A 12,394-nucleotide genomic window follows, 5' to 3' on the forward strand; every position below is an offset into this window, starting at 1 on the left:
TATATGTTGTATATACCTTTTCTTTCAATAAATGTCTTTCTACTGAATGTGTTCATTTTCAGTGTAGTTCTTTACTGAGTTAGAATTATGTTTTGTTACGTGTCCCATTTAAGTACTTGTGTATCTTGATTGTATTGCTTTTGGAACTGGCACCAAAGAGATTGAGGCTTGGATTCCTTTCACCTGCATTGCAGTGCTGCTCTGTCTGTTTTGAGTTGCACAGTGGGAGGTTGATTTCTGTTCACACAGGCTCTGCTGATGTAAGCCTATTGCGCAGCCTCATGCTGCCCCCCCCTAATTTATTCTGTGTCTGACTTGCCACTGCTTGCATGCTTCAGAAGCGGTCTGAAACACCGTTAGATGGCTCTGTCTTCATGCCTTCCTTTTCCAATGGGAATTCGTGTTTCCTGCAGGTAGAAAACAGAAGTGTGTGCATTTGCTCTCAGTGTTGAGGTTTAAGTGTCAAGATGCTTTATATGTTAGATGCGTACTATTACAGGGCCCTAGCAGTCGTACAGTTCCTTTGCTTGTGTTTTGATGTGTGCAGCAGCCACTTGTTATGTAGTACCTGATTGTGTTCTGCCTTTGTATAGAAGTGAAGATGACAGCTGTGAAAATAACTAACTGGGGCTGTTGTGTTTAGAATTGCATGTTTAGTTTTGTAATGGGCAACAGGGAAATCTTTGGCAGAAAGATGCTATAGCTTATTGTTGAAAGGTGTTTTGAATTGGGTAACTTTAATTTAGATGAATTTCGGATTCACAGGAAGGGAGTGTTAATGCAGCGGTACCTCGAATAGCGAAGTCTTTGTGGAGGCTCACTGTCTGTCTGGTTAATGCATGCTAATCATTCAGCTGTAGCTAGAGAACAAAGCTGCCTTCTGAGAGTTTTGCTCAAGCAATGAAAGTGTAAATTTATGAATATGGAGTTGCAAAGTAATATGTTTGCAGAACAGCCAGATAAGCTGTCTAGACTTTTAAACTGTTTGCAAACCCCACCAGCTAACAGTTTTGACATTCATATGATTATAATATCGAGTTGGGCTTCAGGTTCCTTGTTTGTGTAGCTGACCCATGGTGTTGACAACCTGTTCAGCTTTAGCTTCTCTGCGGGTAGTTATGTGGCAAGTCTTTCTCAAAAGTTTTCATTGTTGTTGGGATGCTGTTCTAGAGTTTCAGGTTCAACATGTGTTCTTTATAGAGATACTTTTATATGAAGCCTTGACCTTACTTAAAAGCTTATGATAAAACTTTGAAAAATAGTCTTGTACTACATGCTTTTCATTTCCCCCATAATCTGCCTAATGCATGTTGTATTGTAGCATAAATGCAGTTTCACAGAATCTTTTTAAAGCTGCATTTAATTGTGCTTTTGTTAATCTTTTAATTGTGGTACCAAACTGAGACTGAGCATACCCTGTGATGCTTGACAGCAGAGTTCTTTGAGTCATTACCTGGGAGAAAATAAATGTGTTTGTTGCAAGTCTGCTGTTTAACCAGGCTACTGAAATTAGTATTCTTTTGGGTGATTGCTTCCTACAGTCTGTTACCTAGTGTTCATTCTTTTAAGATTGGTGGCATATGTGATTAACGCAGGAGATTTAATGGACAGAATATGTTCAGGAAAGTGGATGATACACATGTATGTGGTGGTTTTGCAGGGAGAGAAGACTGAGTAGATGCGTCTGTGTACACCTGAAAAAATAAGATAAATGGTTGATTTAGTAAATGGTTTAAATTGGGCTTTGTGCAGAGAATGCTGAAGACTGCTGTTTCCGACAGCCTCTGCACTGACGGAACACTGCTCTGTTTCCAGTAGCCACTGTACAGGGACATTCCTGAGTTCCTTTCCTCACTTGTCAGAGGAGACAGATGTGTCAGGTTTTTGTAGAGTTGTGGCTGTAGGAGTATACAGAATTAGCACTTTTGATACATAACATATTTTTTCCAGGTTTCTATATTTTCTCTGTAATGCGTATCTCTTCATTATATTTGCTACTTTTGCAGTTCTTTAACATAGCCAAAGTCTTTTGACACACTGAAGATGACCCTAGGCTGCTGATAGCAAATCTGGAAATATTTTAGTAATACTTCTAAGAGGCGCTGTTCTTACCTGTATTCAACTTTTGTCACTTCATCAGCACTTCAAATTGAGTAGCTGTTATTGGGATTAGGCCATTTTCATAAATTCTTTATGGTTGGTTTAGCTTATTAACCCCCTACTTACAAAGTGTGTGTGTATGTATGATGTTATGTGGTCCAATTTCACCTACCTTCTTACTCGCGGGTTCGGAGCCGAACATTGGCTCCGACTCAGCCAACTTATATTTTTCTAGCACGAAGTCTCTAATTGGCTGGGCTAACCTGGTATCCCATGTTGCACCGCTCCATAACCCCAGATCTCATTTGCCGCTCGTGTGGCTAGGACGTGGTCTCGCTTGGCTGTGGCTAAGTAGCTTTAAAACTTCTTTTTCTCACTGAAATTGTCTTTTTTCTTCACAAAAGCTATTTTAATAGCTGATTGCTCTTGTTATTGTTTTTTTTGTGGGGTGAGTGTATTGTTGTGGTATCCCTCCGTTCCTACGGGCTAGGCCCGTGTAAGTTAGAGGACCTAGTCCTCTCTCCGTTGTGTAGTTTGTGTGAGGAAAGCGTTTGTCCCTTGCTTCGGTGTGTGTCTCGTCGTGTCAGAATCGTTTAACTTAGAGATTCTTGTCAACTGTTAGCGGTAGTTTCCCGCCTTAACCATTGTGGCCTCAAGTCCTGTTTCTGTGGTGTTGTGTACTGTGGTTTTGCTGTTATGTCTAAGGATCAAAAAGAACACAAACCCTCCGGGTTTAAGAAGTGTTCTAAATGTAGCTACAAGATGTCCATAACAGATGGACATGCTGTTTGTGTATACTGCCTGGAGGCGATACATTTACAAGAGTCCTGTAGCTTTTGTACGCTTTTAGCCCTAGGGTGCTACAGGAGAGAAAAAATAAACTTCTACTGAAGGGTCTTCTTAAGCCTTCCTTTGAGGAGTCCTTGGACTCTTCCTGTGGTTTACAGTCTATAACCAAAAGACTTCTAAGGCTAAGAAAAGATCTCCGGCTCCATCTGTTTCATCGGAGCCAACGGAGAAGACTACCAAATTGGATTCTACCTCCTTGGCTCCCTTGTCCTCGGGGCCGCAGGAGGTAGCTGTGATTCTTGAATCTGCCTTGGCTCCTATCCTGTTAGAGCCCATTCGGAGCCGGTCTCCTAGTGTCAGACAAGGATCTCCAGATAGATCAGTCACCTTCTCTCTCCTCCAAATCCTCCAGACTCTCTGATTTGGATGTGGATAGGGTGGTCCAGAGGCTCCTGCAGTTGCTGGTTTTGGCAAAATTATTTTCGGCACTGACCTAGTAGGCTCCGGAGCCAGTCCCGATGAGTGCACCCATGTTTCCTCCTCAGAGCACCTCCTTGTGTTCGGAGCCGGAGTGTTCTGCTCCGGGTGGTGATCTGCCAGCTCCGATACCTCTTAAGGCTTTATCAGTGCCGATGTTGGCTCCGTCCTCTGGTTTCGGAACCCGTGTTTCCTCTGTTGGGCCTGAGGGGGATACTTCGGGACTTTTGTCGGTTCCGAGCCTCCCTCTCGGCGCTTCGGCTCGGGGAACTTCGGTTCCAATCTTGACCTCGGAGGTTGGTCGATCCTCTGATTCGGGGGGACCCGCCTTCGAGGCCATGAGGAGTGCACTGGCCAGGTCCTCAGTGACATCACCCGGATCGGTCATTCCATCCCCTTCCACTCTGGCGAGAGCCTCTGATGTCCCCCTATCGGTTGACGGAGCCCCAAGGTCTGGGGATACCCCCATGAGTGGTCCCCAACTTTGAGGGCCCCTCAGTCTGTGCCTGAGCAGCCCCCAAGAAAGAAGTTGCGCAAGAGGACGCACATAGACTCCCAGGATGAGTCCCTCACCTCTGATACCGACCTCGAGGAGTCAGAGGGGTCCCCCAAGTCATCCTCCGATGACGTCTCTTTCTCCGACATCCTGGAGATTTTGAGGCAAAGAGGCGGTTGGTCGTCCAAAACCCCCTCTGAGGAGGAGTCAATATTCCTCAAGGCCTTTGGGGCTCAACCCTCCGCCTCCTGGGTGTCTCCACCCTTCGATGAGCTCCTGGATTTGATCTGTCGAAGGGTGTGGGAGACTCTTGACTCGGTGGAACCTGTACCAAGGCACCCTAATAAATTTCTCTCAGCTCCCCCTGGGAAAGAGTTCCTGACCAAAGGGGTTTCCTGTGGATGCCATGGTGGTGGCGGCGGCCACTCAGCAGGTAGTAGCAGAGTCTTCCATCTCCGGCCATCCTCCTAACAAGGAGTCCCGGAGTATGGATCGGTACAGGAAGCGTACCCTCTCTTCAGCGACCTTCACACTTCGGTCTCTGAACTATCTATGTCACTTTACTCGGCTCCAGAGAGATCTCCTTAAAGAGTTAGGAGATACTCTTAACGGGTAATGTACCTGAGGCGTTAACACAGACTGTTAACGCCCAGTTGTCTACTCTTGGCTCGATTGTCAACTCGTCCATGAGGCTCATATCTTATGCAGCCGAGGGGGCGAGCAGGGCAGCTAGCTCAGGTGTAGCCCTTAGGAGGCAAGCCTGGATGCGCCTGTGTCATTTCGCGGAGGCCTTCAAGTCCTCCTTCACTGACTCCCCCTTTGATGGGTCCTCACTCTTTGAGACCAAAGTGCAAGACACCCTCACCAGATGCGAGCAAGAGGGAAAGACTCTGTCTGCCGTAGGGGTCTGTTTTTCCCTCCCATCTAGGCCTTACCCCAAGGCTCCGAAGGGAGGAAAGATGTGGTTCAAAAAGTCACAGAAGTCTTTCCCTGCCGGTCAAGGTGAGCCCCCCTCCAAAGGCAGAGGAGGGGACGCCGCCCTAGGGGCAGAGGAGGCCCTCGCAATTCGGGAGACCGTGATTCCTTTCGCGGACCTTCCTATCATCGTCCCTGATGTATTGCCTGACTGTGCTGTTCTGGAGCCAGTCGGGGGCTGCATTTCGTTGTACCCGGAAGCCTGGGCAAGTATCAGTCCGGATCGATGGGTGCTTCGTATAGTTACTGGAGGTTATTCCATCCCCTTATTATCGGACCCTCCTCCACCCAAGAGAATCCTAGACGTTCCACCCAGTTAAAGGGATCACGCAACACTAGAAATTTCAAAGTTGCTGGAAAAAGGAGTCATCCAACCTGTCCCCTCAGACCAGATCGGATTAGGGACTTACTCAAGACTCTCTCTTTGGTGCCGAAAAAAACAGGGGACCTGAGACCCATCTTATCTCAGCCGACTGAATCGATACGTTCTAAAGTCCAAGTTACGAATGGTCACTCTTCAGTCTATTTTTCCATTGCTGGGAAAAGAAGTATGGATGTGCTGCATCGATCTCAAGGATGCTTACTACCATATCAAAATGGACAGGGCATCCAGGAGTCCCTTATGCCTCCGGCTGGGAGCCAGTCATTTCCAGTTTCGTGCCCTGCCCTTTGGCCTCACCACAGCCCCCAGGGTGTTCACCAAGTGTTTGGCAGTGGTGATAGCTCACCTGAGACATCAAGGATTCCAAGTGTTTCCATACCTGGACGACTGGCTCCTCACCGCCCCCACCAGGCATCTTCTCATTCAGGCCAGGGAAAAGACCATTGCCCTTTGTCATCAACTAGGAATTACCTTGAAGCCTTGCTGCCCTCGCAGCGTGTCACATTTATAGGCGCAGAGGTAGACACCGTTCATATGCGGGTGTTCCTGCCTCAAGAAAGGATAGAAGTGTTGCAGGGTCAGGTTCACGCATTACTACTCTCGTTACTACCCCTCAAGAAGGTTCAGGCCAGATGGGTCCTACAGCTCCTGGGATCCATGGCAGCCACCATTATGTTACTGCCTCTAGCCAGATTACACATGAGACTTCTGCAATGGATCCTCTCTGCCCAATGGTCCTTTCAGAAACTTCCCCTGTCCCATTTGGTCCTACTCACCTATCGATGCAAACAGGACGTCTGTTGGTGGCTGCTTTCCACCAACTTGAACAAAGGGAATCCCTTTATTCCTATGACTCAGGTTGCCACGGTGACCACGGACGCCTCCCAGATTGGGTGGGGGGGCATTATCTTGGCAGGACGGTCCAAGGCACCTGGCAGGTTCAAGAGGTGCATCTGCACATCAACGTTCTAGAGATGAGAGCGGTGCTACTGGTGTTGCAAGCACTGCAGAGCTTGCTCTCCCTAGGAACGATTGCAATTCACTCGGACAACATGTCTGTGGTGTGGTACCTGAACAAGCAAGGGGGAACCAGGTCTTACCCCCCTATGCAGAGAGGCCATGCGAGTGTGGCAGTGGGCAGTGTCTTCCCGACTGTTCCTAGTGGCAATGCACATTCCGGGGAAGGCCAATGTGATAGTAGACAGGCTGAGCAGATCTGTTCTGATGCCTTACAAGTGGTCCCTGAACCGCCGAATTGCGGAACAGATTTTCAACAGGTGGGGTCAGCCTTGCTGCGACCTTTTCGCCAATCCCCACAATACCAAGTGCAGCAACAACTACACTCTGATCCCCCCACAGGAGGAGTCACCCAGGGACGCTCTAGTCCACGATTGGCCTCCCTGTCTGCTCTATGCTTTCCCTCCGTTTCATCTGCTATCAAGAGTGATCCAGAAAGCCATTTCCTCAGGAAGCAAGATGATTCTTATTGCCCCACACTGGCCTCGCCAAGTCTGGTTCTCCTTTTTTTCATCAGTATGCAGTGGACAGTCCTTGGACTCTGGACCCAGCACCAGACCTACTGACACATGTCGGGACAGTCCCATCCCTCCCTATGGACCCTCAAGTTGACAGCCTGGCTACTCCACTTCCATCTTTAGTCAGACTTCATCGTTTTTCACCTGAGGTAGTACACATTTTATCTTTTTCTCATAAATCTTCTACCAGGAAGATTTACTCCAGCAAGTGGAAAAGATTTTCAATTTGGGCTCAGGCCAAGGGACTGGATCCTTTCACAGCCCCCATCCCTGCTGTCTTAGATTTTTTATCCACACTTTTTCAGCAGGGTTCTGCTCCTGCTACCATTAAGGTTCAGCTGGCCGCCATTTCTAATTTTCATACCTCTTACGAACCTTCTCTCATGGCTCATAAGCTATGCAAGGCCTTTTTGAGGGGCACCTTGTTGCTTCGGCCTCCTGTGTCAGAACCCATCATGCCATGGGGTTTAAATTTTGTGTTACAGGCCCTGACGTCATCACCTTTCGAACCAGCTGCCACCTATGAATTAAAATTTCTGTCTTGGAAGACTGCATTCTTAATAGCTATCACATCAGCCAGGTGGGTGTCAGAGATTTAAGCGTTGTCCATCAAATCCCTGTATTTAATATTTCATAAGGACAGGGTTTCCTTGAGACCTAATCCGTCCTTCCTTCCAAAGGTGACCTCTGCCGTTAACCTCAATCAGTCCATTGAGCTGCCAGTTTTCTTTCCTCAATTTTCCAACAAGGCAGAGTTTTAAGTTTAATCAATTGGACGTACACAGGCAGCTTCGTTTTTACTTGCACAGGACAAAACAACTTCGTAAGTCTGACCAACTTTTTGCGTCCTTCTCGAATAATAGAACAGGTTTCCCTGTTTTTAAGATTACAATTTCCAGATGGATTTCTGACTGCATCTCCTACGTTTACTCATCAGCAGGCAGAGAGTTACTGTTCCCCGTCAAGGCTTACTCCACCAGGGCTGTTTCCGCTTCAGTAGCTTATCACTCCAGACTATCCTTGAACGAAATTTGTGCTGCGGCCACGTGGGCTTCTCCCCACACCTTCATTACTCATTACAAATTAGACATGACTTCTAGGGGCCGGGCTTCCTTTGGTTCCACTGTTCTCAGAAGTATCGTCCATTGAGCCTCCCAGGATAGAGGTGCTGGGGATGCTGTCCCGTGAGTAAGAATGTAGGTGAGAGTGGACCACATAACATCTACAAGTTATGTACTCACCATAACGCTTGATGTATGTGGTCCATCTCGCCTCGCATTCTTACGTTCCCTCCCACCTTCTCCCTTCCTGGAGGATTTGGAGGCGACATTTGTTTTCAGTACTGGTTATTTTTTCTTTGCTGCCCTGGTTAGTGTTCTTCTCTTCTGAACTGTGGTTGTGCATGAGGTGTGAATATGAGCTGCTGCAAACTAGATCTGGGGTTATGGAGTGGTGCACCATGGGATACCAGGTTAGCCCAGCCAATTAGAGACTTTGTGCTAGAAAAATATAAGTTGGCCGAGTCGGAGCCGATGTTCATGTGGTGAGTACATAACTTGTAGTTTTTATACATGTATAACAAGTGTACGTGTGTGTGTGTGTGTGTGTGTGTGTGTGTGTATATATATGTGTGTATATATATATATATATATATATATATATATATATATATATATATATATATATATATATATATATAGATGTGTGTGCGCGTCTCCCTGCGTTTCATCAAAATGCACCACACCTGCTATGTTTGTCCATGTGGATGGTTCGGATAGTTAAGCAGTGGAAATACTGATGAGACAGGTAAGTGGGGTTGGAGGGGTGAGAACATTTGTGTATTTGAGTTAGGGTTGGGGATGAGTGAAGGGTAGGTCTGTGTGCACAAGTTTATGTATTTTAGGGTCAGGGTAAGGTTGGGGGGGTAGATATAATGCTTGTGTGTCGGTGTGTTTTGTGTCATAGGCAGTTTTGCAGGAAGGTTTTTGAGAAGGTAAGGTGTAGGGTTAGGCTTGTGAGGAGAGGCAGAGTTGGGGTTAGCACCTGTTTCTGAGGTGATTGAAGGGGGATGGAGTCACCCAACCTCTATAGTAATGGGTGCTAACCCTAATCCTAATGCTGCCCCTTCCCTCAACCCTAACCCTATACCCTGCCTTCATAAAAACTTTCCTGTAGCACTGCTACTGTTCAGATGACTTTGAGGCTAGTGTTAGGGCTGGGTGTAGTGTTAATATCGGGAGAGGAATCTTGTTTTCCTTTCTCAATATTATTAAATTCGGTATCTTTGTTTTTGGTATTGTGTATGTTTGAACTTTAATGTAAAAAAAAATTCATTTCACAATAGTATTTATATGGAGATTGCACACGCATATGTGTGTGGTTGTGTGTGTGTATATTCATGCACACAACACGTATGTGTGTGTCTAAATATGTTTACTTTACATTAGTACTTGCATAAATATTAATGCATGGAGTGTGCTGATTGCACTCCAGTATTAGGAAAAAGACAACTCTGTTAACGTTGGGTTTCACGCTGTGTTAAGCACCCTCTGCTTAAGTTTAAGGTTGGGTCTTGCACTAGACAATCGAATGTACTAGTACTGACTAGCAAAAGACTGCTGTCTGTACAAATAAGAAGTCCTTCACTTCCTCTCACAAAGTTAAAGTGGTTAAAGTAACAGGATGTCAGCTTGCCCACATTTTCTGAAGGATAGAATGTCTAGAACTTTATGTATGTCATTTATTTAGTGACTTCAAACCACAGTAATTTTTCTCCAAAAACTAAATATTTTGAGGAACAGACTAAATCTAAGCCAAAAATTTTAACATTCTGCATAAATATTGACATCTGAGAGGCATAGCAAAGTGAGAGTAAATAAAAAGGGACTATTCTTTCTGACACCACTCGCCAAGTGCTTTATGGTTTTGGAAGCTGGCAAAACACTTCACACTTTTTTTTTTTGCTGTAACCAGTAGTACATGAAGCAGATAAAGCTCCATGTACTGCAAAGAATTATAATCAGATCTCCGATCATTTTTTATGTGTTCTCAACATGGATGTTAAGATTAACCTCTTGAGCTTTGCCGTTTAGGTGAATTTGTTGGCATCCATGTCTTAGGCATGTAATCAAGTTACGACTGATGAGCCCATCATAATTCTACATATATGTGTAGTGATGGTTTGCATGTATACACGCGTATATGGAAACCCTGTGTATAACAGAACGTTCTTAATATCGGGCATGTTTAACACCGGCAGAAGTGATCTTCAGTCATTTGATTGCTTCTGCCAATGTTAAGTCCGTGCAAGATTGTGCACCGTGGAGCTTGGGGAATTTTGCTCTCAACTGTAGTGTGATTTGAGTTGGGATTGTGGCGGGCTTTCCCCCCAGTGTTTAAAAAAAAAAAAAAAAAAAGAATGCAGATGTTTTGGCCTCTGATATTTTGGGATCAGTGTTTAGCTGTTCGAAATTTGTGTACAGTGTTCCGAAAGTACATCTGTATATAATGTGTATATATAAATGGTTTCTGTTACAACATTGGTTGTGTGTGTGTTTTGGTTGACAGTTGTTTAGTTAGCCATTTATGATTGACTAGCTGGTCATCAGGTTTCTGAGACTGAATAATTCCTGTGGTTGAGGAATGTGCCCTTAACCCATGCTTGTGCAGTCTGAGTTAGTATGTATAATTAGGGGGGTGTGGGCAGTGTGAGGCAGTTTCTTGGCCTGTGCGTAGTTGCTTGACATATGCTGTTTCACTGTAAAGATGTTTGTCTGTCTAGCATGTCAGCGATGTCTGTATCTAATGTGTACAGTACATTCAAATATAATGTATATTTATCTTTTGACTAGGTTAGCCTTTCTAAGCTGGTGGCCTATTTTCAGGGGAGAGCCAAGATGGTGTTGATATTAGTAGGGAAAGTTTGGCCAGCTCATTGGGGAACTTCCCCTACTTCTTCGTACAAGAGTACAGGGGACAATTCAGTATAGTGCTTCCTGTTTTCTGTTCTGAGCGTGTAGATGGCTCAGAGAAGCAGAAAGCATGGAGGAGAATGAGAGTGGTTATTGAAAAAGAAAATGCTGTTGGTCGAACGGCTAAAGAAGCTAATGTAGTGGAGAAGGAGTCTGAGATGCGGGTGCAGGAGAATGGAGAAAATATGATCGGGAGCAGGAGAATGGAGAAAATATGATCGGAAGCACAAAAGAAGTAAACAAAGGGAAAGGACAGGGAGAAGGAGTGGAAATGCTAAATTCTGAAGATATTTTTCAGTGGAAGCTTTTTCTTACAGATAATACAACAGCAGAATGTTACGACCCTCCAGTTAGGAGGGTTGTGGGATGTCTACTTAAAAGAACCAATAGACCGGAGTGAACCATAGAGTGAAAAAACAGCGTCACGGGAAAGATAGTGGACAGGATTCAGGAGGACGAACAACACTAGGAGAGAGAAATCTTCTTCTGCGCAAGACTGTAAGAAAAGGTGAAAGAGAACCGAAGAAGGTCGAAGTTTAAAATATTGAGTAAGAATAAGCAATAAAGTAGAAAAGGAACTAGAAAGTTATGAGAGATGGGACCGCATCATAGCACCACTGGGAACAGAACCCAGAAAGGTAAGAGCTTTTATTTGTATTAATAAGGAGACATTTTGTCATATCTTTTTGAGGAGGCACAATATGTGGAAAAATTCTTGGAACAATACAACAGAAACGACATTTTAATCTTTGGAACTTTTATGTAATTCAAGCTTTTAATAGAGAAACCAAGAAAAAATTATTTGTACAGTTTAGGACTGAAATTGAAAAAAAATGATCTAGATGACTAGTTTAAAAACTGTAGAGATGTGCATATTACTCGCATATATGACACAGGGCTATGGGTGGGGTGGGTGGGAATGTGGTGTAATATTGAAAATGCAAATTGAAAACATTGTACATTTTACCCAACATAATAAATATAGAAAGGAGTAATGGAATGGTAAGGTATTGGGGGCAGCCTAAGACATGTTTATGTGGTAAAGATGACCATTTAATAATGGTTGTTGTTGTGTCTTTCGGCTTTTGGTTAGGGGTCGCCACAGCAGAAGTCCGGTCCGCTAATGATTGGCAGTTGATTTTTACGTGCTGAGTTGCCAGCCCTAATGTACAACCTTCAACGAAGGTACGCCCATTCACGCATGTCTCCACGCAGAAGACACTCTTGCTGAGAGTCTAACCGGTCAGCGTCTTACTGTGAGGTGACAGTGCTACCGCAGCACCACCACCGCGGATCGGTGATAAAAGAAAATGTTTCGTATGGAAAAGTGGACCATAAAGCAAAGAAATGTGAACACAGGTGTATAAAATGTGAAGAGTGGTCACTCTTGGATAGATTGTACAATGTTAGAAGATCAGACACACTAAATTATAGTAGAACAGGATAAAGAAAAGGTTACATTGGATAGAAAAAAATATAAAACGAAAAAATGGATGTAAGTGATGCGAGAATGTATGAGAGAGCATGAGTACAACAGAAGAAAAAGGAGGAGGCAGTTTAACTCAAGTGATGAGGAACGTAAACTGGTAAAAGCAAGAAATAAAAAGTTCTATAGGTAAAAGACAAAGAAAGCACAAGTTCAAAAATGTAAGTATAGCGGATAGCAAAA

General features: G+C 44.7%; 1 protein-coding gene across 1 annotated transcript in view; it reads left to right on the top strand.

Annotated features, from left to right (window-relative positions):
* The first annotated feature begins 345 nt into the window (after positions 1–345).
* LOC122806267 (SRSF protein kinase 1-like) overlaps positions 346–12,394 on the top strand; it is a 1,654,485-nt gene continuing 1,642,436 nt past the window's right edge. The window contains exon 1 of the mRNA XM_044076540.1: positions 346–413. Within this exon, the coding sequence (XP_043932475.1) occupies positions 361–413 (53 nt within the window). The 5' untranslated portion in view covers positions 346–360. The remainder of the gene's footprint in view (positions 414–12,394) is intronic.

The sequence above is a fragment of the Protopterus annectens genome, chromosome 7.part0, assembly GCF_019279795.1.
Source record: "Protopterus annectens isolate FY-2018-M chromosome 7.part0, PAN1.0, whole genome shotgun sequence".
NCBI classification, from domain to species: Eukaryota; Metazoa; Chordata; order Ceratodontiformes; family Protopteridae; genus Protopterus; species Protopterus annectens.